Source organism: Carassius gibelio, chromosome B12 (genome assembly GCF_023724105.1).
Source record: "Carassius gibelio isolate Cgi1373 ecotype wild population from Czech Republic chromosome B12, carGib1.2-hapl.c, whole genome shotgun sequence".
NCBI classification, from domain to species: domain Eukaryota; kingdom Metazoa; phylum Chordata; class Actinopteri; order Cypriniformes; family Cyprinidae; genus Carassius; species Carassius gibelio.
The window spans coordinates 26,758,009-26,784,462 of record NC_068407.1 but is presented as its reverse complement, the minus strand read 5'-3'; the positions used below and the strand labels follow the sequence as shown (position 1 = coordinate 26,784,462).

Below are 26,454 nucleotides of genomic sequence, written 5' to 3'. Positions count from 1 at the left end.
TTAAGGAAACCAGTATGACACCATGGTATAATGAGCATACTCGCACCCTAAAGAGAGCAGCCTGAAAAATGGAGAGGAGCTGGAGGAAAACAAAACGAGGTATTTCATATTGCTTGGTGGGAAAGTAACCTATTCTACAGAAAAGCATTAAAAACTGCTAGATCCAATTACTTTTCTTCTTTTTTTTTTGAAGAAAACAAACATAACCCCAGGTATTTATTCAATACAGTAGCTAAATTAATGAAAAATAAAGCCTCAACAAGTGTTGACATTTCCCAACATCACAGCAGTAATGACTTTATGAACTATTTTACTTCTAAAATTGATACTATTAGAGATATTATTGTAACCATTCAGCCCGTCAGCTACAGTATCGCATTAGACAGTGCACTATAGACCCCCTGAGGAAAGTTCCACTCATTCTCTACCATAGGAGAGGAAGAATTGTATGAACTTGTTAAATCATCTAAATCAACAAAATGTATGTTAGACCCTATAGCATCTAAGTTCCTAAAAGAGGTGCTTCCAGAATTAATTCATCATTGTCATTAGGATATGTCCCCAAAACCTTCAAACTGGCTGTTATTAAGCCTCTCATCAAAAAAACACAACTTGACCCCAAAGAACTAGTTAATTATAGACCAATCTCAAATCTCCCTTTTCTGTCCAAGATACTAGAAAAGGTGGTACCCTCACAATTATATTACTTCTTAGAGAAAAATGGTATATGTGAGGATTTCCAGTCAGGATTTAGACCGTATCATAGTACTGAGACTGCTCTACTTAGAGTTACAAATGACCTGCTCTTATCATCTGATTGTGGTTGTATCTCTCTGTTAGTTCTATTGGATCTTAGTGCTGCATTTGACACAATTGACAACAACATTCTTTTGCATAGACTTGAACACTTTGTTGGCATTAATGGAAGTGCATTAGCATGGTTTAAATCGTACTTATATGACTGCCATCAATTCGTAGCAGTGAATGAAGCTGTATCATATCGATCACAAGTGCAGTATGGATTACCTCACGGCTCAGTACTAGGGCCGCTGCTTTTTTGATACCTTTGGTGGATCTCCAAAAGACCCCCGTTTTCCAAAGACCGTACAAGCCTTAAAAAAATAAATAAAATAATTATATTTGTGAGCAATACTCTAACAAACTGGTTCAAGACTTCACATCAGATACTTGTGGACAACAATGTGTGTTTTGTCTGTATCACATGTCAAAGGGTTATGATTATGAAAATGTTGTTAAACTGTATCATGACGACCTGATTAAAAGTTTTTATATGGTTGCTCAATTTGTAAAGAGACTGAAACTTTCTCTCTGCAATACATTTAATTGTATTCAGTGCATACAAAATTGTAAAAGGTGTCTGTAGTACACCTAGAAGCATCCTATTATTTCATGTTTAATAAATAAAAGACTATGTAATCATGAATGTATTAATAATATGGATGTACTGTATAAATAAAGACAGTGTATAGCCAGACATCTTTTTCCATCTTTTTATTAACATCAAGAGCTTAACACGTAAAATAATACAAATATTTCAAACATATTTACAAAAACAATATTAAAAAGACAATCAGGCACTAGTGTTAAGAGATGGTGAATTAAACACCTGTCTGTCAGTGGTTGCAGATTGTGTAATAGACTTTGATGCATGCTTTTACTTCCCCATTTTTTCAACGGGGTAGACGATTTGCTTTTAAGCATCTTAACCATGCATTTAACCTGCGGTTTGATGATAGCGGAAAATTGTATATTTAAAGAGGCAAAAGAATCCAGAAATTCGCTTCAAACCATGCGGGCTGTATTCATAGTGGATTGTGTGAGGCGCAGTTATACGTTTAACCAAATCCAACATGTGTGACCCTTTGTGGCAAATTTTTTTAGATTTCATTGGCTGGTTCAGTAACAGGTGCACTAACAGGTGCATTAGCAGGTGCGTCGATATGAATAGGATCCGGTTTCGGTAGTGTAAGACTTAAAGTACTACTCCCCAAATTACCTTGTTTTACTATAGTTAAAAACCTCTGCAAGACGTTGGAATAAAGTTTAGCCTTCCTGTGTGAATCTAAATCAGCCCTCTGCAATACATTTCTTCTAGCTGTATCAAAATTGTTCTCCACATTTTGCTGAATTGTCTCACAAACACCACCCATTAATTTATCTGATTCTGAGGAATTATGTAAAGCTTTTCAGCATATTCCATCCTAATGTTGTCTGGAGGTTATTAAACTAGTGATAAATGGTATTGCCACACTTAACAGAGGTACACGAAAACCACCTCATTGATTAATCAATTGATTTTCGCACGTACAGCACCTGTTGATCTGAAAACAACCCTGATCTGAGACGAAAATGCTCAGGTGTTTTAGTTTTAAAGTCAATCAAAAGGAAGCCAAAAGGTTGATTGGTCGCATCCTTATAAAATTCCATGAAGTATTGAGTATTGAGTCCTGCTGGTTTTACTGTGAAAAATCTGATTCTCAGTTATTAATATGATGATTGAGTAAGATTTGTACTGATTGGTGTAGGGATTTTTGTGCATTAGGGCAATTGTGTCTTTGGTTAAAAAAATGTTTTGAAAACTTTCATAGCACATCCGGCTAACATTATACAGCCGAAAGGGTCTACGTTTGAACACTCAATAAACTATTTTCTGTATTTCATGCAAGCCTCTCGCAACAAAACAACATTGTTCTTGCAGTACATACCTAGTTGCTTTTTGAAGTCAAACACTTTCCCTCTTATGCTCTCATACCACAAATCAAATTTCACGCATTCACCATCAAGACATAGTCTGATATCCATGATGTTCTTTAGAGAGATACGGACCCACATAATTTGCATTCTGCAAGCGATTAAAATGATGTGGAAAGAATACTTTTTCATTGGTGTTTAGGTTTAAAGCAGATGTCATTTTTGATAATTTCATCGGCAAGAAGCTATAGCTGTCTATGTATCTCTGTTTAGAGGCTTGGTCGTACATGTAAAAAAGTCTACAGCCTTGGAGTATGATTTTTGGTGCTAATCCCTGACAGCTGCAGGGTGACGAACTGCCTCAGTCTGTTTCTGTGCAGCTGAGAGCTGCTGGGCCAAGCTCCCAAACAGTCTGGGACACAGGGGCATTAAGGAACCAAACTTTGTCTGTGTTCCTCATGTCCATCAGACACAGCTAGAGATGGCACTCCTGGACCACAAGTGTAGACATCGCATGACACAGAGAACTAGCGTTGACCTCCATTGCTTGGAGCATGGGGTCAGTAGCAGTTTGGAGCTCACCCTCACAGGTCCTTCAGTGGTTTAGCCTGATGAACCTGCAGTAACGGCATAGCGTGTAAGGTGAAGGCAGCTTCTCCACAGGCCATATAAGCATCGCCAGACAAGCCAGTCGAGTACCTACAGACCCGGGAGGGGAGGCATGGTTCGCTCTGCCAGGTGGAGGCAATATAAGGACACAACTGCTTCGCAATTGACCACTCCACCAGGGGGATCCCTTGTATACCCCCTAGCTGCACCACCCCGAGAAACTGGTCATCCAACCTTGAGAGCTCAGGACAAAGTGGAGATTTCCACACAAGACCTACCCTCTCAGTGGCCAGGGTAAGCATAAGCGGTGACATCTCTGGATCTGATTCTAATGCAGACTGAATTACGCAACCCTATCTTCACAGGGATAACCACCACTGAAGCACCGTCTGCCAACACAAGAAGCTCCATAGAGCGCAGAACAGTGTTTTCGCTCAGCTCTGAAGGAAATAGCTGGTATGCACTGCTGCCTTTTTATGCTCACGCTGTTATCAGTGGAAGCTGGATGCAATAATCGCATGCTAATGTGCATTGGTTGTTTAGTTTACATTCAAAGTAGATTGGACTCTCTAAGCGAAATCCCAATTCAATGACGTGACGTTGAGAGTGACCGACTAAAAGGGAACAATTTACCAGTGAACTTATTGGAAACAAATTATGTTTGTTGTAAAGAATATTTGCATTGCAACTAGTGTTAGACTAGTTTAAGTGTTTATGTAGTTAATAAAGTCTTCTTTGTATCACACTTGAGGCTATTCATTTTTAGCTCATAACTGGAGTCCCTAATCATGCAGATTTTTGCTACATGCTTTGAGTAGTATTGTACAGTAAGAAGGTTATTTTCCTTAACCAGTAAATTAACATTCTTAGAAGTGACAGACAGTTGACACAGAGAGGTCAAGTAAATACAGCGGATCTAAATATTTATAATTACTCATAACTAGTTATGATTGATTATTCATATTTCCCCTTTGAGCTGATTCGTTTCAATAAGAATAAAGACGATGGACTTGAAAATATGGACAGTTAGTTGCTTATTTTAAGTCCTAGAACTGGGGAGGAGAGCAACACTAGTCTCCGTGCCCGCCACAGTCTACTCTGCTCTTCTCCTCTTTCCTGCACTTCCCTTCATATCAACGCTCAACAAAATAAAAGTCCTTGACAAAAATATCCAGAAATAGCATATTATGAATATTAAACAAACAACTTCAAAGAAGTATCTTTAACAATGAACAATCATAATGACAAAAAAAAAAGAAAACATAATGAGTTTGCGTACATCATAGTATGATATTATATTCACAATAAAAAAGGATTAAATATCTTTTAATAATCGTCATTTTTCCTATAATCATTAAAAATCGCATTTGTTGTTGATGTTGTTCTTGTTATTTATAAGCACCAGTGATGAAGTCAGTTTTGCATGTGGATAAACAATTTTAAACATAAAATAAAGAGTTTAATAACATATACAAGAAATAAATGTTTTCTTAATAATAATATTAATAATTATATATATATATATATATATATATATATATATATATATATATATATATATATATATATGTATATATATATATATATATACACACACAGGTGCATCTCAAATTAGGATGTTGTGGAAAAGTTAATTTATATCAGTAATACAGTAAGTAAATTGTTAAACTTGTATGAATTAAATAAATTCAGTGCAGACAGACTGATGAAGTTTAAGTCTTTGGATCTTTTCATTGTGATGATTTTGGCTCACATAAAAAAAAAACAGCAATTCACTATCTCAACAAATTAGAATACTTCATAAGACCAAAAAAAATAAAAAAATAAAAAAAAATTTTTTAGTGAATTGTTGACCTTGGGAAAGTATGTTCAGTTACTGTACGTGTACTCAACACTTGGTAGGGGGCTTTGCTTTAATTACTGCCTCAATTTGATGTGGCATGGATATGATCTGTTTGTGGCACTGCTAAGGTGCTATGGAAGCACATGTTTCTTTGAAAGTGGCCTTCAGATCATTTGCATGTTTTGGTCTCTTGTTTCTCATTTTCCTCTTGACAATACCCCATAGATTTTCTATGGGGTTCAGCCCCAGCCTCAGTCCAATCCTTGTGAAATTCACTCAAATTCTTGAATCAAATTTGCTTGAGAATCCTCATAAGGCTGCGGTTCTCTCAGTTGGTTGTGCATCTTTTTATTCCACGCTTTTCCCTTCCACTCAACTTTCTGTTAACATGCTTGGATACAGCACTCTGTGAACAGCCAGCTTCTTTGGCAATTAATGTTTGTGGTTTACCCTTCTTGTGAAGGGTTGTCAATAACTGTCTTTTGGACAACTGTCAGATCAGCAGTCTTTCCATGATTGTATAACTTAGTAAACCAAACTAAGAGACCATTTTGAAGGTTTAGGAAACCTTTGCGGGTGTTTTGAGTTGGTAAGCTGATTTGCAAGTTGCCATAGTCTAATTTGTTGTTATAGTGAATTGGTGAATAGTGAATATGGGATGCCTACATTTACTTCACTATTTTACAATTAAATCTGATCTAATCTTGACAAACTATATATCGTTGGAAAGGTCTAAGACTCCCAAAGAAATATTTTACCAATGTTTTTTGTTAAAAATAATGTAGGAAAAGTAATAGATTAATTTATGACAAAAGTCACCCCAAAAAATCTACATTATAACAGGAATTCTGACCTTTGTTAAAAGAAAGACTTCTTCGTTGCCTTTTTCTCTATCACATTTTAGAAATCATCAGAAATTATATATCAACTGAAAACTTAAAATCTCAAAATTCATCCTTTAAAACCCATTTTAAAATCCGACATTGCATTAAACTGTAAATGGTACATCTAGAGTGACCACCCGTCCCGCGTAGTGCGTGCGTGTACAGCGTTTGAAGCCCAATTCATGCGTCCCACAAATTGAGACTGTGTCACGCATAATCAATGCTTGCTCAAAAAAAGTTGATCGCTCGAGCCCCAGGCAGCCGAACATTACTTTACAGTTCAGCACGCTACTGCGAGAGTGGGAGCGAGTGAGTTTGAATGAGAGATGAAGTTTACATCTTTATTATTTCTGTTTTAACATTTTTCCTACATTATTTATACTAAAATATGTTGTGTAGGCAATAACTCAGTTTAATATTGGACTAATTTACTGAGGTGGCATCGATGTTAACTTACAAAAATGATGATAATTTGGTGGATAATTTACATTTTTCCGTTAAAACCAGGTAGTGTATTCTGATGTAAAATTAACAGTCGCCTGAGGACGCTCAAAAACCACATTATCTGAGCTCAAAACGCTGCTTGAGCAAGTGTCAAGATACTAAAAGTAATAAATACATAATTATGAACGTTTATGTGTGTTTATTTTTGTTCTCAGTACGTTATTTTAATAGCATTTAATGATTATGAATAAAAAAAGCATTACAATTTTTTTTTTATTATATACCATCGATGAAACATGTAATATAAAAGTAAACATAGCAATGTTTTTGCAACAGCTCCAAGTCTCACGCGCAATATAGGCTATACGTCACTGTCCGAATCCGTTCACTTATTTATTTGTTCACTCCTTCCTGATATAGTGAACTCAACTGCCATACACTATATAGGGATTAGTGAATGAGTGAATTCCCTTCCCTTGAGTTGTGATGTTAGACTTTTTTTTTTTTTACTGTTCCTGTGTTGTTGAGCAACTACAATTCATTTTAATCCTTTAATTTTATATTATAATTTATTTAAAGTGAATAAATTGTAATGAAAAATAAATAAAATAGCTAAAGTAAATCATAAGTGGAAGTGCATCTGTGAATTCTGTCATGAGCATACATCAGCAATTACACATGTTTAGGGGAATAGGGCATTATTAATATACCATGTAAGGAGGTATGTGCTAGAAATGGGTAAACCACTATCAGTGAGTCTGCCCATGGGGTGGGGGCACCGCCACGCAAGGAGTCCCACATTGTCCCTCAGAAACATACCCCTTGTCCCCCCTTGTCCCCCCTTGGGCTTATTAGCAGGTGGTCACCCTAGGTACATCAATATCATGTTACAAAATGTTTTCATTCGTGAATTATAAAAAAAAAAATCAATTTGGATCGTGCACTATAAAGTCTATGTTCAAAAATGTGAATGACAGTTAAGAGTTTAAAGAATAGTGTGTCAAACAGTATACAATAAGCAACAGATGTTTCAGAGTTGTATCCTTAAGTGTTGTCACATGACAAACACTGAATTTTAATTCAGCACAGTTGTCAAGGTTGTTACCTTACAAACAAATGTGATAACCCTTCTTTTTACAAAGGCTTGTTAACAAGGCTTTATAGTACCAAATAATGCTATACTGCCCAACCGAATTCATTTCATAATTGATTAACTTTACATATTGGACGGAACTGAATCAACACAGGCTGTCTTTAACTGAACCATTATATTTTTGGCAGTTACACTAAGTGGGAAAAGCAATATATTCTACACTAAGTACGAATAATGATAAATTTTGTTCTACAAAAAAAAGAATCATTTTCTTTAGCAACAGGCAAGTAAATAGTAGTAATATGGCAAATATTTATACTTCAATACCTTTGTACATTATAAAACAGTATGCAATAACATACTGATATCATCTATCTATCTATCTATCATCTATCTATCTATCTATCTATCTATCTATCTATCTATCTATCTATCTATCTATCTATCTATCTATCTATCTATCTCATTCTCTCTCTCTCTCTCTCTCTCTCTCTCTCTCTCTCTCTCTCTCTCTATATATATATATATATATATATATATATATATATATATATATATATATATATATATATATATATATATATATATATATATATATATATTTATATACAAATGTGTATGTGTATTAAAAGACAACAAAGAGTACCGTTAAAGAAACAACTAATTATTTTCTCTCTCTCTCATTTAATTTCAAGTTGATTACTGCTCACAATTTTCCCGACTGCCCGGGACCTGTAACACACACACACACACACACACACACACACACACACACACACACATATATATATATATATATATATATATATATATATATATATATATATATATATATATATATATATATATATATATATTAATATATATACAGTACAGACCAAAAGTTTGGACACACCTTCTCATTCAAAGAGTTTTTATTTTCATTTTCATATATATATATATATATATATATATATATATATATATATATATATATATATATATATTTACCCTGTTTTCCCTGTTGTATCTCCCTTAAGGTATTGCACAGTTGCGCCCAGGTACTGAAGGGGGTTGCAGGGTGCCATATAACCCAGAAGCCACAGGTTGTGGGGCAGCCATGAGGTCCATGTGCATTGGTCTTAGGTGAGGCATGCTTTCTTTTGTATTTTCAAATATATTTGGTAGTAGCATTGGCAATATCTAATCGTCTTTGTTCCAAAGATATCCTCATCCTGATCAGCTATCCTCATTGGTTGAGGTTGCTGTGGAGACTGGTAGAATGACCCATCCTCATCCAACTGGTTTCCTTGGAGCTGTGGCTTCAGCCTTGTTCACCAGTTATGCAGTCCAGCGAAGACCAATCACAACCTGGGGTCTGGGTTTATTGGAGGAGGCTTGTCCTGTCGCAAAATCATTTGTTAAGTCTGCAGGATATGCTGTTACAGAGACTGAGAGAGACTGGGACTACTTTATTGGAAAATGGAAATGGTAAGAAACTAAATTTAAGGGTTAATGCATGAAGATGAGGTTCTATTACATAATGCAAGATTGATAAATATCAGGGAGATAATATTGGACAATTTTAATCTGAATGTATGTGATGTTAGGTTAGGTTAGTAAGTGTTTATACAATTACACAATGTTAATTCTGTCAGGACTACTATCGTCAAAGATATGTGTATATATATATATATACATGTACACACATATATATATATACAAATAATTTGTAACAGGTAAGAAATGTCTACAAGTGATATGTAACACATTTACAAGTGATGGCTAGTTTACACTTTAGATTAGGGGATGTAGAAAGCTTTGTAAATGATTTATTCATGTGTTTACACATCATCTATAACAGGTGTTGAACACTTTGTAGTGTGTACTAAGTACTGACTGGTGAGGGTATAGACAGCTGTCTTCTCTAAAACACATTAACTCTTTGCACCTAATGTGAGCTTCAGTGGAAGGTAAAATCGTTTGAGAACACAGTAAAATGTAATTAGTTGACTTTACTTAGAAAAATTGAGGAAACCGATTGCCTTAAAATTTCCAAGTAAAGTATTGTATACATTTTTAGTTGGTACAACTTAATAACATTTGTATACCAAACTTTTTAATCAAGTATACTTGAGTAACGCTGACTCAAAATCATTAGTTGTGTTAACTTCTTATTAGAGTTCACATTACTAGGAAAAAATTTGGAAACTGATTGCCTTAAAAAATTGAAGTAAGCTGAACTAAAAAACTTAAGTAAAGACAAAAAGCAACACCTGACTTTAGGGAAAACATTTTTTATTATCAATTGTAAAATACAGTGTACCAAGCAATCATTTAGACACTCCTAAATATAAAAGTTTTTACTTTAATCACAAAAAGCACATCTCTTTGTTAACAAATGTGCAGCGCAAGTGCAACCAAAATAAAAAAAAATATATGACTGATGAATGAATTTCGAATTTGACAATCTGTGACCTGAAATAAACAGAACAGTTGACCTTTTAAAAGCATCAACGTTAGATTAATGCAGGACAATGTATTATACTTCCAAAAAAAAATAATAACCTTGCAGTGTAAAAATATTTTAAGTCTGTGACAAAAAGCTTACACAAAGTCTGTGCAACAAGCTTAAAGGTATAGTAAAGGGATAGCCCAAAACTGAAAATTCTGTCATAATTTACTCTCCCACATCTCATACCAAACCTGTAAGTTTGGATTGTCTTTGAAACACACATGAAAATATTTTAAATTAGCCCTGAGCATTTTATGTCCCTCTATTAAAAGTCCAGGTAACCAAAACTAAAAAAAGATCCAAAAAGATTATCAAGATGCCTTTGTGACTTGTTTTAAGACTAAACCCTTTCTCTTACAGTTTTGGAAAGAGATGAGGGAGTGTAAATAATGACAGAACGTTCAGTTTTGGACGGACTGTCACTTTAAAACAATCTGAAAAAGCCTTCACTTACATGAGCAGCATGTTTTTAAGGGACTGTAGTTTTGGTTTCAGGGATTTGTGTCCCAGAGAAAGAAACACTCTTTGAATAAAATCAAGTGTGTTCTTGAGCTGTGGAAGGTCCTCCAAATTGAGCGCATATATCAGCCCAAAAAGTAGCCACATGGCATCCGGGAGGTTTTCAATATTGTCCATCACAATGGCTCCTTCGAGGATAATTGCGGTGTGTGAATCCTCTAAATGCAGTGCTTGTGAAGAATCCTGGCTGCCTTCTGTTATCAGTCAGAATCCCGATGGAAATCTGGGGTATGTCACAATCACAGTCCTAATAAAAAAAATTAAAAAAAAAGAACAGCAATATTAAAATTCTGGTTACATTAGAAATAGTAAATCTCACAAATGTACATGTATCTTAAAGAATCAGGACCATCACTTTCTGTTTAACATACAACTAACAGAGATAAACAATGGTTAAAATATTGTGTGAAAATTAGACATTGTAAAACACAATGAACAGTACAATGACGGCAGAACATACACAAGAAAATGTACAATTACATTTAAAAAGTTTTGTGTCTGGTCTGTTTCTGGGACTGAATGCCTATTTGTGATGTATGTGTGGGGGATTAGAGTTTAGAATGAAATATACAAAGAATGGTACTTGCCAATGTTGCAAAAAAAGGCAGAGGTTTCTTCTCCAAGAAGGAGAGGAAGTCCACGAAGAACTGCTGTGCGATTAGCAGTGATGTCAGTGCCCTGGAAAAAGAAGTTAAAATTAGTCAGAAAGAAACCCATTTTAAAATGAAGTGATGACAGTGCCCTGAATAAAAAAACTTACATAGAATGAAGTTTTACAGAATTTAGTTTAAGAAAGAAGCAATGACAAACTTACCTTCAACTTAATTTGATCAAAAAACTCTGAAAGCCTTTTTCCAACTGCCCCTTTTTTGGTTTAAAAATGTTCAGAAATCGAGCTGTATGTTGATCAAGTGCTGTGAAAAAATCTTGCTTGAGGTTTTTGCTTGTGATGCGAACAAACTCTGCATTGATCTGTAAAAGGAAAAAGAACAATGCTTTATCTATTAGGCTTTTGGTTACTCTGTTAAAGGGATATTTGAAAATTGCCACAATTACTCTCATGGTGTCCCAAATGTAACAGATATTCTTCAGATAAACGCAAATATGTATATTTAGAAAAAGAGAGTTAATATATGGTCATATGGATTGATCAATGTATATATGCTTTTAAGAGCTTTCACATTCTTCACACTCAGAGATGGACGACTTTAAGAATTTGTATCTGAAGAAATTCATATAAATCTGGAATGGCATGAGGGTTAGTAAATGTTGTGTTAGGTTGTGTGATTTAATTGTTACTTACTTGTCATTCTGTGAAGAGTGATGGCCATCTTTGAAGAGTCTCTTTTACTGGAGACTCAATCTCAACAATCTCCTTTCTCCTCAAGGAAAAAGTGGAATGTAAAAGTGGAAAAAACATAACCATTATTTTATCATTGTTAATAAAAAAAAATAGGAACAAAGATACACATTATATAATATGCAAATTAAAATACTACATAGGCTTGAGTGTATACATTATAACTTTATTCTTATTAAAGTTACTCTATTTAAGTTCTTCACTGAGAACCTACTCACACAAAAAAAAAAAAACCTTAAAAATGTTCCTTGATTGAAAGGATGGACCTAACAATTAGAGACTTGCAATGCTAGACTCATTTAATTTCGAACACAATCCAACACAATCCAAGAATTTGATTAAAATAAAAATGCATCCAATGTTCATGTGTAGCACTAGTTAATTTAATATGATTATTACACGATTAATTATGTATACAAAGCAATTCAGACATTAAAAATAAGTAAATCAAGCACTGCCTCACCTTTGCTCTTCACCAGAAATAATGGCATTCCGTTTCCGTTTCAAATCGGCTCCACCTACTGGTAGCACTGCGCATGACCAATCTAACATTTTCATATTTATATTATAATATTTAATATTTATACATAATATTTTGAGTTTATTAACTTTCCGTGCTAAAAAGATGTCCTTACTTTATTAAACTTAGTAAGGTCAACAAACTTATTCAAAATAAGTTAGATTCACTTAATTTTATTAGTAAGATCATCAGTTACATTTTACAGTGAAATTCACTTCATCACTAGATCCACACACTCCACACAGAACACAAGTCTGTGCCGATGAGTGAAAGGATTTAACACAAGCCACTGGAATATCCTGACTAAGGCATTAATACATTTTTGACATTTATATTTTGACAGAAATACTCCAATGATTTAACAGTGATAAATAATCAACTAATAACTTATAAACCATCTATTAATGATCAGTTTTATTTATTTCATGATTTAAACTTTTGTTAAGATAACTCACAACACATTTGTAAATCATTAGCATACCACTCATTAATCATTTATAGTTATGTTTTGTAAATGATTCATTCATCATTAACTAATAACTTATAAGTGACTTATAACTGAATTAATAAAACATTACTAAAATGATATTTTATTACTTATTAATAATTTATAAAAGTATATTCATGTTTTGTAAATTATTAGTTCATCATAAACTAATAATTTATAAATAACAGAACGTTATTATAAAGTGTTACCCAGAGATTGTCGGTATCCAATGGGATAGCTTGGAATGTCTACTTTTAAACAAACCCATTTACTGAAAAAGCCAACTTACAGATCTACTATTTAATCTTATTATTAAGTTAGCTTGAGAAAGCCAACTTACTGATATTCTATTTAAACGTATTATGTTGGCTTGGCAACATAATACGTCTTCTTTTTCTTATTATTTTTCTGACAGGAAATTCTGAACGCTACTCCTCCTAGGGCTTTAAAGCCAAAAGCCCCAAACTCGGCAGACACCTGCGGGATAGAGCGGTGCTGGTTGCTATATCTTTTCAGACTGATCAGACTTAAAGTTTTTTTTAAATTAATTTTTAAATGTCAAAATACATTACCCATAGACTTACATTATCTGAGAAAAATTGCGCCCCTAGTTGCAATACCCGAGATTAAGGGAGGAGTCGGGTTTCGTTTCACTTTTAAACCTGTTAAAAATACCAAGTAAATAATACAATTTCCCTCAAACTGACAAGCTAAACCAACATATCTGATTATTACAGGGGTCAGGGCTCATTAATAATTGATTTCTGGGCAGAGAGCAGTCAGAAAGATGAGAGAAGAATCACTGCTGCTGTCTCCACGGAGCTCACAACGAGCGAATTCATTCTTATTTAAGACCTTTTAAAAAGGCGATTGCACGCAATCCACACGTTAGAACACACCAAGAGCTAAATTCAGATGTTTCTGAACTGTTTAAAGTAATAACATGATATATTCGCGGCAGCCAAATGTCCGCGAGCTCGCGATGTATTTCTCTGAACACTTGAAGAGAATTTACAGCCTGTCACATTAAAACACTGCAGCGAAACGGCACAAAACAATTAGAAGAATATATTATACACATGAAAATGAGTGTTTATATGTGATTGTGAGATTTTATCTGTCAGGCTGAACCTCACATCAATTGCTATCCATTGTCACAAAATGGTAAAGTCATTTATATATATTTTTTTAAGAGCTTCTTAAAATAAATATTCCTGCGAATGCACACAATCCACCCATTAGAACACACTAAGAAAAATCCAGGGGTTTTTGAGCCGTGTATGTGTGCAAAATGCAATATTTGACATCGCGAAGGGAAAAAAAAGTCACATGACAGCCGCGTTTGGGGCGAGATCAGACAAATAAATAGGCTACACATTTCATTCACTCTGACAAGCTAAATCAACATATGCTATTATTACCGGGTCAGATATCTCATTTATAAATTATGTCTCTGACCAAAGAACAGAGAGAAAGACGAGAGAGAAATGAGCACTTCATCAGCATTTTTTACGAGATTCCAAAAATAATATCACAGCACTAATCCACCCATTAGAACACAACAAGAGCAGAATTCAGGTGTTTTTGATATGTTTATGTGTGCAAAATGACATATAATTTGACAGCGTGATACAGCTTATGAATACTGGAAGGAAAAAAGTCACGACAGCCTTTTAACTCTGGAGTCGATTAACGCATATACGCGTTTTGAGTCACTTTCTGCTGATAACCCTGACAATTACTTAAATTACATTTTCAGTTTTAATCGTACAGATAAGAGCAATACATCAATCGAATCTGTAAAGGGTCCACTTTTTTGTATAAAAACATAATAACAACAAAACTTTGTGCACTTATAAAATAAAGATAACAAACAAGGTGTGCTGTCTCCAGCCTTGGTCTGCCCTGATCTTCATTTACAAACACGTCATTAAAATGAACTTTAACTCCATGAATACTCAACGAAGAGACATGAGATATATATCTATAGCAAGCTTGACATGTCTACTTTTAAACCAAACAAGTGCTGCCAAACAAATATTCTGTGATAAAGTTATCCATATCAAAACAACGCAATGTCCTTTTTTCACGTCTAATGTGTATGGAAGGCCAAGAGGGTCAAATACACGTGAATTTTAATGCGTCAACAACACGTTAAATAAGTGTATTTCATGCGTAGACAACACGTATTTAATATTATTTATTTATTGGCGCTGCACAACATGGTAAAGTCATTTATATATTTTTTTAAGAGCTTCTTAAAATAATATATTACTCCGATATTATATCCAATATTATTTAACGCTTTAAATATACACGTTAATTTCAACGTGTCTCTGTAAAGGGTCTACTTTTTTTTGGATACAAACATAATAACAACAAAACTTTGGCCAAGATGGCCAAGCCAACATCAAAGTTAGTTCACTAACTTTTAATTCTAGTTTTTATTATTATTATTCTTCTGAGACAGAATTCCAAAGGTATCTCCTCCTAGGGCTTTTAAGGCACAAGCCCCAAACTCGGCAGACACCTGCGGGATATAGCGATACTGGTTGCTATATCTTTTCAGAGTGATCAGACTTAGTTTTTTTTATTTATTAATTTTTAAATGTAAAAATACATTACCCATAGACTTACATTGTCTGAGAAAAATTGCGCCCCTACAGTTGCAATGAGATTTAGGGGAGGAGTCGGGTTTCGTTTCACTTTTAAACCAGTTAAAAATACAAGTAAATAATACAATTTCCCTCAAACTGACAAGCTAAACCAACATATCTGATTATTACTGGGGTCAGGGCTCATTAGTAATTTATTTCTGGGCAGAGAGCACAGTCAGAAAGACGAGAGAAGAATCAGCTGCTGCTCAGCTCAGGCTGTCTCCACGGAGCTCATAACGAGCGAATTCATTCTTATTTAAGACCTTTTAAAAAAAAAGGCGATTGCACGCAATCCACACGTTGGAACACACCAAGAGCTAAATTCAGATGTTTCTGAACTGTTTAAAGTAAAAACAGGATATATTCGCGGCAGCCAAATGTCCGCGAGCTCGCGATGTATTTCTCTGAACACTTGAAGTCCACATGACAGCCGCGTTTCGGGGCGAGATCAGACAAATAAATAGGCTACACATTTCATTCACACTGACTAGCTAAACCAACATATGTTATTATTACCAGGTCAGATCTCATTTATAAATTATGTCTCTGGCCAAAGAACACCGAGAAAGACGAGAGAGAATCGAGCGCTTCATCAGCAGAGCTTCTTAAAATAATATCACAGCAAATACACTAATCCACGCATTAGAACACAACAAGAGCAGAATTCAGGTGTTTTTGAGCTGTTTATGTGTGCAAAATGAAAAATAATTTGACAGCGTGATACAGCTTATGAATACTGGAAGGAAAAAAAGTCACGACAGCCTTTTAACTCTGGAGTCGATTAACGCATACGCGTTTTGAGTCACTTTCTCCTGATAACACCGAAATTTACTTAAATTACACTTTCAGTTTTAATCGTACAGATAAGAGCAATACATCAATCGAATCTGTAAAGGGTCTACTTTTTTTGGATACAAACAAAATAACAACAAAACTTTGTGCACTTATAAAATAAAGATAACAAACAAGGTGTGCTGTCTCCAGCCTTGGTCTGCGCTGATCTTAATTTACAAACACATCATTAAAATGAACTGTAACTCCATGAATACTCAACGAAGAGACATGAGAGATATATCTATAGAAAGCTTGACATGTCTACTTTTAAACTAAACAAGTGCTCCCGAACAAATAATCTGTGATAAAGTAATCCATATCAAAACAACGCAATGTCCTTTTTTTACGTCTCCCTCATTATATCTAATGTGTATGGAAGGCCAAGAGGGTCAAATACACGTGAATTTTAACGCGTCAACAACACGTTAAATACGTGTATTTCATGCGTAGACAACATGTATTTAATATTATTTATTTATCGGCGCTGCACAACATGGTAAAGTCATTTATATATATTTTTAAGAGCTTCTTAAAATACTATATTACTCCGATATTATATCCAATATTATTTGTTAAATACGTGTTGTTTACACGTGAAAAATCAGCAAGTATTTAACTTGTATTTCACGTGTGAAATACACATGAAGTACACCTAAAAAATCAGTTTGTAGAGGTCAATGTCATTGGCTGCTGAGGACTTGGGTCAAACCACTTCTGTGAGCTTAGAGGGGTGTACCATTCATAGACAGGCAACCACCATTAAACATGCTATAGATTAGCTTATTCAGCCTTATTATTTAGTCTTTTTTCTTTTCTGTTTTGTATAGCCTATAGAAATAATATATTTAAGTTTCAGTTTTATGAAATATTTATTTTATAATAAATATTAATTAAAATGTTGTGTTGATAGTATAAAGTTTATAAAAGTTACAGTATTTTGTAATGAAACAGGACTTTTTGTTTAGCTCTTGACTCGCCAAATGTGTGATAACTTAAAATATGTTGTCAGTACTATTAAAATAAGATTAAATTGAATGGTATTTAGGAAATTATGGTTTTTGCATGACTTATTTCACATTCAGCTAGACAACCCTGTCGTAGCTGTTATCATAGCCTAGGCTTTTTATTTTAAAAGAAAACAGCAAGGGACCATGGAAAAAGACTGTCGCAGGTGTATTTTTTATGGTATTATTTTTATTTTTATTTTTTTGCAGCGGGGCAACTCAAGAATGCTGGGCACACAAGTACTGTGGCTCTTTTTCCCCATGGCCAAGATGGCCAAGCCAACATCAAAGTTAGTTCACTAACTTTTAATTCTAGTTTTTATTATTATTTTTTTTATTATTATTTTTCTGAGACTAAATTCCAAACGTATCTCCTCCTAGGGCTTTAAAGCCACAAGCCCCAAACTCGGGGCAATTAATTAATTGTTAAATGTAAAAATACATTACCCATAGACTTACATTGTCTGAGAAAAATTGCGCCCCCTACAGTTGCAATACCTGGGAGAGAAGGGAGCTCATTCTTAGGTTTAGTTTCACTTTTAAATTGGTTCAAAATAAAAGTAAATAATACAATTTCCCTCAAACTGACAAGCTAAACCAACATATCTGATTATTACAGGGGTCGGGGCTCATTAATAATTGATTTCTGGGCAGAGAGCAGTCAGAAAGACGAAAGAATCACTGCTGGTCAGCTCAGGCATTGTCTCCACGGAGCTCACAACGAGCAAATTTATTCTTATTAAAGACCTTTTAAAAATAAAATATTATGGAGATTGCACGCAATCCACCCATTAGAACACACCAAGAGCTAAATTTAGATGTTTCTGAACTGTTTAAAGTAATAACATGATATATTCGCGGCAGCCAACTGCCCGTGAGCTCACAATTTATTCTCTGAACACTGAAGAATTTACTGCCTTTTACATTAAAACACTGCAGTGAAATGGCACAAAACAATTAGAAGAATATATTATACACATGAAAATGAGTGTTTATATGTGTTTGTGGGATTTTCTCTGTCAGGCTGAACGTCACATCGATTGCTCAGCGCTGCATAACATGGTTAAGTCATTTATATATTTTTTTAAGAGCTTCTTAAAATAAAACATTACTCTGAATGCACACAGTCCACCCATTAGAACACAACAAAAGCAAAATCCAGGGATTTTTGAGCCTCATCTGTTCAAAGACTTGAAAATGTTTTAATAAGAATAAATATTCATAATTTTTTTATAAACTTTCATAAAACCCAATATAGTAATTATGCAAAAACGATCATCTCCTAAATACCATTAAATTCAGGGCCGGCGCTAGCCATTTGGGTGCCCTAAGCACAAATGCTTGGCGGTGCCCCCCCCCCCCCCCCCCCTCGCCAACCAACCACCCACCAACCAAAGAAATTACTACCATTCAGAATTTCTTAGTTAGGTTCTCTTTACTTCCAAAATAACTGCTGCAAATGAATAATTGGAACTGAACAGAAAGTTAAAAGTAGAAATTACTCAACAAAGGGACTACATCTCTATAAAGAGACCATTCTGCTATTCTATAGAACTATATTAAACATTTTCACTACCATCAGTTGTCAGAGGCCCTACAGAGGCACACACCTACATTTCCTAGCTGCAAAATCAGCTATCAGCAGTGTTGGGAACGTTACTTTAAAAAAGTAATTAGTTATAGTTACTCACTACTTGTTCCAAAAAGTAACTGAGTTAGTAACTGAATTACTCTATAATAAAAGTAACTCGTTACCAGGGAAAGTAACTATTTGCGTTACTGTAAAAAAAAAAAAAAAAAAAAAAAAGATTTAAAAAAAAGTTGATACATGTCAGATAATTTTTTTTTTTTTTTTTTTGCAGTTTTCACAAGTCATTTTAAATGAGTAGAACAGACAGGTACATAACTTTCTATATTTATTGCACGTCAACAGACAGCAAGAGTTTTATCCTGCACTTCAAGTATTATCTTTGTAAGAACCCTTATGAAAATTAACCATGGTTTTACTACAAATAAAACCAAAAAACCATGGTTACTATATTTAAACCATGGTAATCAAAAATTAACCATGGTTTTGCTAAATTAACCATAGTTTAACCATGGTATTTGTAGTAAATCTGTGGTTATACAAATGGTAGTCAACACGCCAAAAAAACATGGGTTACTACAGTTTTACTACAATAAAACCATGGTTATTTTTCGTAAGGGAAAGGGTGTTTTTGGCCACTAGCTTTGTAGATGTGTGTCACACATTACATGTACACATTACATGCACGTGCTTGCCTTTGACCACAATGAATTTGAAGTAGTGCTTATATCTTCACCTTGAAAATGCCAACTTTTCATCGGATTGCTCCTGACTCGCCACCTCGCCATCTCTGCTGCGAATATCTGTGTAGCTGTTGCGTGTGTGTGTGTGTTTGGCGCCGCCGCGTGTGCCGGCATGTGTGTAAAAACACTGGCTCTGATTGGCTACCATGAAACACATGACTCTGCCTTAGCCAATCACAACCGCTTATCTCGTCATTAACCCACCTGTTCACTCGCTGTGTGAGCCAGGGGTGCGCTCGGATTGCATAGTTTATTAAATCAATGCATAGTAACGCACCGCATTTAACGTTCACTAACGTTAACGGCGTTGTAACGACGGGAAAAGTAATTAGTTAGATTACCGCGTTACTGAAAAAATAACGTCGTTACCTAACGCCGTTCTTTTAAAACTAACATTTTTATTTAAAACATTGTCTTACCTGCAAGCGACGTGCGAGCATCATCCCGCTGTCTCTTCTTTTTTCTTTTTTCCGCCCCCGACTCTTGCTGCCTTTTCGAGGCCATGTCTGAGGTCGGTGTCTGCCAAATTTGACATTGATTGAGGTATAATTGAAAAGACCGGTGGGAGGTGGGGGGGGGGGTTGCACCAGAGGGAGACTGGCACAGAGATTCACCTTCTCGACTAATTTGGTCTACGCCTATATTACTTTTGTATTGCTTTTGTATATTAACGTGCTTTTAGAAATATTTTATTTGTTATTTATACTAGTAGCCTATTGTGATGATTTTTTCACGACCCAGATTTTTTATTTATCAAGTTATCACACATTACTGAAAAAGTGACGAAGGGACACTATGATAGTTATCTATTTTCATGTTGTGCATATAATAGTACTCACAAAAGGATTCATAATTTACTTGAAAAGATACACGTCCATTGTGTAACTGCATCATCTATACAAACCATTGTGCTTGGACCCCTTATGATCGCCTTGATTTAAACCACATTGTTTCAGTCATCTTGTGTTTCGTTGCCCACAACGCAACAGTGACAGGACTGTGAAATACATACACGAGAAAAATAGGCATGACTTATTTCGCATCCAGCTAGACAACCGTGTCTATGGCTATGTTATCATAGCCTAGGCTTTTTGTTTGAAAAGAAAACAGCAAGGGACCATGGAAAACTGTTACAGGTGTATTGTTTTTATTATTTTTATTTTTATTTATTTTATTTTATTTTTTGCAGCGGGGCAGCTCAGGGATGTTGGGCACACAAGTACTGTGGCTCTTTTGCCCCATGGCCAAGCCAACTTTTAATTCTAGTTATTATTATTATTATTATTATTATTATTCTGAGCCAAATTTTAAACACTATCTCCTCCTAGAGCTTTCAAGCTAGAACCACCAAACTCGGGTCAGACCTTCAGACTCGGGTTGCTATATCTTTTCTAATTGATCCGGCTTATGGTTTTCGTAAACCAGACTACCAAAACCACCTTAAATCCCATAGACTTTCATTGAGGGGGTACAAACTTTTACAAAATAAGACTTATAATGTATTTAGGCTGTCTACTACCATAGCAAACCTTAAAAAATCTCTACTGAGAATACAGCTAAAACCAGCCTAAGCTGATTAGTTGTTTTGGCTAGTTTCCCAAGCTGGTTTTTAAGTGGTTTTGACCACTCTCACGCTGGTCTTAGCTGGGTTTTAGCTGGTTTTTACTGAATCCACTGTTTTTGTCCGGATTAGAATAGAAACATGCTAACAACATGCTAGTTACTCATTAATCAGGCTAGAAACATGCCTTTAACATGGTTTTAAAGTGATTTTGGTCACTGTCATGCTGGCCTAAGGTGGTCTTAATTGGTTTTAGCTGGTTTTCTTTACTGAATCAACTGGTTTTAGCTGGTTTAGTATAGAAAATGTAATAACATGCTAGTTACTTGTTAATCAGGCTAGAAACATGCTTTTAACATGGTTTTAATGTGGTTTTGGTCACTGTTATGCTGGCCTTAGGTGGTCTTAGCTGGTTTTCTTTACTGAATCAACTGGTTTTATCTAGATTATCATTGAAACATGCTAGTCACTTGCTAGTCATGCTAGCAACATGCTACTCACTTGCTAATCAAGCTAGAAATATGGTAGTCACTTGCTAATCATGCTAACAAAATACTAGTCACTATGCTAATCATTCTAACAACATGCTAGTAACTTTGCTAATCATGCTAACAACATGCTAATAACATGCTAGTAACTTGCTAATCATGCTAATGACATGGTAGTCACTTGCTAGTCATACTAGCAACATGCTAGTAACTTTGCTAATCATGCTAACAACATGCTAATAACATGCTAGTAACTTGCTAATCATGCTAATGACATGGTAGTCACTTGCTAGTTATACTAGCAACATGCTTGAGACATGCTAGTAATGCTAGTAACATGATAGTAACTTTGCTAATCATGCTAGAGACATACTAGCAACATGTTAATAATGATAGAAACATGCTAGCAAAATGCTAATTATGCTACTAACATGCTAGTCGCATGATAACCATGCTAGAAACATGTCAGTGACATAGTAGCAACATGCTAGAAACATGCTAGAAACATGTTAATCATGCTAGCAAAATGCTAAACATGCTAGCAACATGCTAGTCACTTGTTAATCATCCTACAAACATGCTAGTGACATGCTAGTCACTTGCTAATCATTTTAGAAAAATGCTAGCAACATGCTAATCATGCTAGAAACATGCTAGCAATATGCTAATCGTGCTAGGAACATGCTAGTTACATGCCTAGTGACATGTTAGTCACTTGCTAATCATGCTAGAAACATGTTAGCAACATGTTAATCATGCTAGAGACATGCTAGTCACTTGCTAATCATGCTACAGACATGCTAGTGACATGCTAGTAACTTGCTAATCATGCTAGCGACATGGTAGTCACTTGCTTTTAATGTTAGCAATATGTTAATCACTTAAACTTTTTTAAACTTCTTATATTTTCAAACTTTAAAATCTTTTTCAACTTTTCAAACTTTCTAAATTTTTAAAACTTTCTGGCCAGGCTTTTTCAAGCCAACTTAAAGTTTGACCACAAACTTTACTATCTATTTTAATATAACCATTTGATTATTTGAATAATGACTTAAATTAATGACTTCTAGTAACTTTAAAAATCTTATGTGGGGTCAGCTCTATTAAATATCCTCTAGACATATTTTTAAAGTTTTTAAAGTATTTATACGTGTTTGCATAAATATATGGATATGGGCTTAAATATGCTCGTAGGCACAATAAGCAAGCTTACATTCAGTACAATCTATATATTTCATTCTATCTAAATATAAATACATTTTAATCTATGTATTTTTGCACACCCTCTAAAAGTTATACCTAAGGGATACCTAATACCTAACAAATACCTAAGTGAACACCAGAGTATGAAGTTAAAGGAAACTCGCATTTAATTAAACATCAAATTAAGCAAAATGTAGGGGTGGGGGGGGATTTGGGTATTGGTTTCCTGCGCCCCTATTTTTGAGCATTTTCTGAAAAACGACATACCCAAATAAAAATGTCTGTAGCTCTTGAACCCTATGGTGTAAATTTATAAATCTGGTATTGTCTGAAACTAGACATTTAAACCTTTATTACTCTGAAGTCATAATAACTCAGAATTAGTATAGAGTAAAACAAGGTAAAACGTACATGAAAGTGACTCACGATACGTTTGAATGAAATTCACTAAGGGAAAATGGATGGGACTTTGATGCCAAAGGCCTAAACATACCATAAACATAAAGCTGAATGTCTGACCATGTTTTGATTCAAATTTGAAGATAATACTCCCAAAAATGTATTATGAATTATATTGTTTACAATGTAAGTCACTTTGCATTCACGCTGTTAATGGCTTAATCTAAGCCGGAAATTTACATCTCGCAATCACACAATTAACTACCCTAGCTAACCCAGAACTGGTTTGTCCACTTTGCAGCCCCCAACAAAAAATGTCATTGGGTTAAAATCAAATTATAACTAAACATACACAGCTTTAGCATACATCAAAACATGTTGGAAACGTTCGTATACATTGAACATCTCCTTACAATCTTGTGTTCTGTCGCAGTTAATTCTAAATGCAATGTCATTACAATACGCTAAAACACATGTGAATAAACTTACTTTGGCCAGTACAACACTGTTTTCATCACCTGCTGTAAATGGACCCAGCCACAGCAGAAAGCCTCGTAACTTTCCAAAGACTTGTGGCTTTTAAACTCCTGCATTGTGTAGTAACTTAAACCAAAAACAATATAATTCTCAATGTCCATATGTGTGCATGGAGGTAAATGGTCCAGGTCTCTGTGCCACTTGAGAGCTTCTCCAAATACCGCTGTTTTGCGCTTGGTGTAACCTAAAAAAAAACTGTATTTCATTGTTCCTATGTTTTCCATATGTATTGTGTGAGGTACTGCAGCAGTTTTTAACGCAGCAGTAACTTCCAGGCATGGTAAAACAGTGCAGAATTGCGAGAACCTCCTCTTAACAACACATTTAAACAATCCTGTTTCGCCGCCGGTATCATTCGCTGTCGCTTTCATTCTGTTGTACTGCGGAGCTTCTGTCGCGAAAACAAATTCCTCGTATGTGTAAACATCTCTGTCAATAAAGCTCATTCTGATTCTGATTCCAACATGGCGGAGACCGTGATATCGAGGGAGGGGCTTTGTGCTATGACGACAACTTCTCATTCTCAATACACACATAAATATACATACCCAATGTTTGTAAACACGCACAAGCACACACACTCAATACTCATGCATATGCACAAACAAACAGAAACAAACACACACACACACACACACACTAAATATACATACGCACGCACAAACAAGCATAAATAAATCATGTAGCCCCTCATATTTTCCCTCTCCGTTGTAATTTTTATAATCTAATACAGCTAACATGAATCAAACGCTGCAAACACAAGATAAACATATATAAGCATTGAAGAGAACGGCGTTGAAACTCACGTGCTAATGCTATATGGCTCGCTGGCACACATCTCTCCGCGTCTTCCTGCTGCTTGTCACCGCTGCTTCTCATCACGCCACCAAAACACGATCAAACACCACAAAAACTCTTCTAAAGTCGACGTTCTTTGATGGAGAGATTCAGATGTGAGCTCTGGAGAAAATCCTCTCGCTGACAAACACCCGTGTGCTGCGCGACAGAGCGATCTGAGTACTCCAAGTACGCAAAGACAATAGCGCAGCAAACACACTAAAGTTTTGCGCACGGAGATTATTCAAACTGATTATGTAACGGTGCAAACCATACAGATTTAATCACTGTAAATGTCCTTATGGTTGGCTAACACTTCCATCGATCAAAACTGTGCTGGCTTGGCATTGGCTAGCTTACAATAGCCAAACACGAGGTGTGGCGATTGACACCTCGCTAAACCAGTCAGTGACCCCTGGAGTGTTCTGGGCTATAACATCGCCTGTGATTGAAGGAAAGAGACGAGGGAGGGTTCATTTTACTCGGAAGATGCCATTCTATGAGAAACAAGAGCTGGAATACGATTTAGAATCGATATTTCTTTGAAAATGGATGCTATCTACAACTATAACTCAAATCGCGCATGTAAACAATGGAGGGTCTTTCGTTTTTTCCCCTATTTATTTGTTGTTTTGGATTAAAAAGTGGAATGCATCTTGAAGAGTGGACCCTTACCTTGAAATGTGTGCTGGTGTTTCTTGGAATAGTCCGAGCTGACCAGAACTATAGGCGATGAAACGTAAGTACTGCCGCGCAATTTGTACAAGTTTAAATGACCGATCCTTCAGTATTTATGTTAACCCTTTCCTCTCTGCTGTATTGATTTAAAAAACAAGCTCAGAACATGGATATTGAGTGTTTTAGCTTTCAAATGATATATAGTTTATGATAGTTTATTGAATATTTTTCTAAAACAAAGGTTATTAAATTGACAGCCACGCCCTGCCACGCCCTATCGGCCCGTGGGCGGGCCGGTGCGGGTTAAGAGGTTTTAATATACTATTGTATAAAAAATGTACTTTTAATCTCCCTACTCCACCCTATAATCTTAAACATAACCGTTTTGACAATTTACAAAGTGTAACAAGCAGATAAATGTACGTTAGTCACAATGATTTATTTAAAACATTACAAAAAGCAGTGTAAAGAACAGATCAAATGACGCGTGTGCTACATTACCAATGTTCTGACAGCAAAACAATTTTGTGTGAGTTACAGAATGAAATTAAAGTGTTTAATCACTGCAAACATTCTCCTGATCTGCATTTCCATCATTCAAAGTAGTGATATCCGATTCGCGAATGAATCGCTCAATTTAACCGGTTCTTCTTAGTGAACCGGTTGAACCAGTTCATCAAATCGAACAGAATCGTTTGATACGGTTCGCGTCTCCAGTAAGCATTAATCCACAAATTACTTAAGCTGTTAATTTTTGTAATGTAACTGACATCCCCTCTGAGTCAGAATAAACCAATATCCCAGAGTAATTCATTTACTCAAACAGTACACTGACTGAACTTCTGTGAAAAGAGAACTGAATATGAACACGAGCAGAGCAGACAAATGAACACGCCTACTGCTGGAGCAGTTCTCATTCTCGAGTCAAGAACCGGTTGTATCGGTTTTCGGATCACCAGT

The 26,454-nt window shown here is 35.2% G+C and overlaps 1 protein-coding gene and 1 long non-coding RNA gene across 4 annotated transcripts in view; one reads left to right on the top strand and one right to left on the bottom strand.

Annotated features, from left to right (window-relative positions):
* The window catches only part of LOC127969173 (ADP-ribosylhydrolase ARH1-like), a 465,099-nt gene that overhangs the window by 381,023 nt on the left and 57,622 nt on the right, over window positions 1-26,454 (top strand). For all 3 annotated transcript variants that reach the window (XM_052570949.1, XM_052570951.1, XM_052570947.1), the window contains exons 3-4: window positions 8,605-8,710; window positions 8,789-9,055. In XM_052570949.1, the coding sequence (XP_052426909.1) occupies window positions 8,605-8,710; window positions 8,789-9,055 (373 nt within the window). The remainder of the gene's footprint in view (window positions 1-8,604; window positions 8,711-8,788; window positions 9,056-26,454) is intronic.
* LOC127969175 (uncharacterized) lies at window positions 8,789-25,081 on the bottom strand. The gene is made up of 2 exons (XR_008156234.1): window positions 24,786-25,081; window positions 8,789-8,967 (listed from the first exon to the last, which is right to left on the bottom strand). It is a non-coding gene; the product is annotated as an uncharacterized LOC127969175 (long non-coding RNA).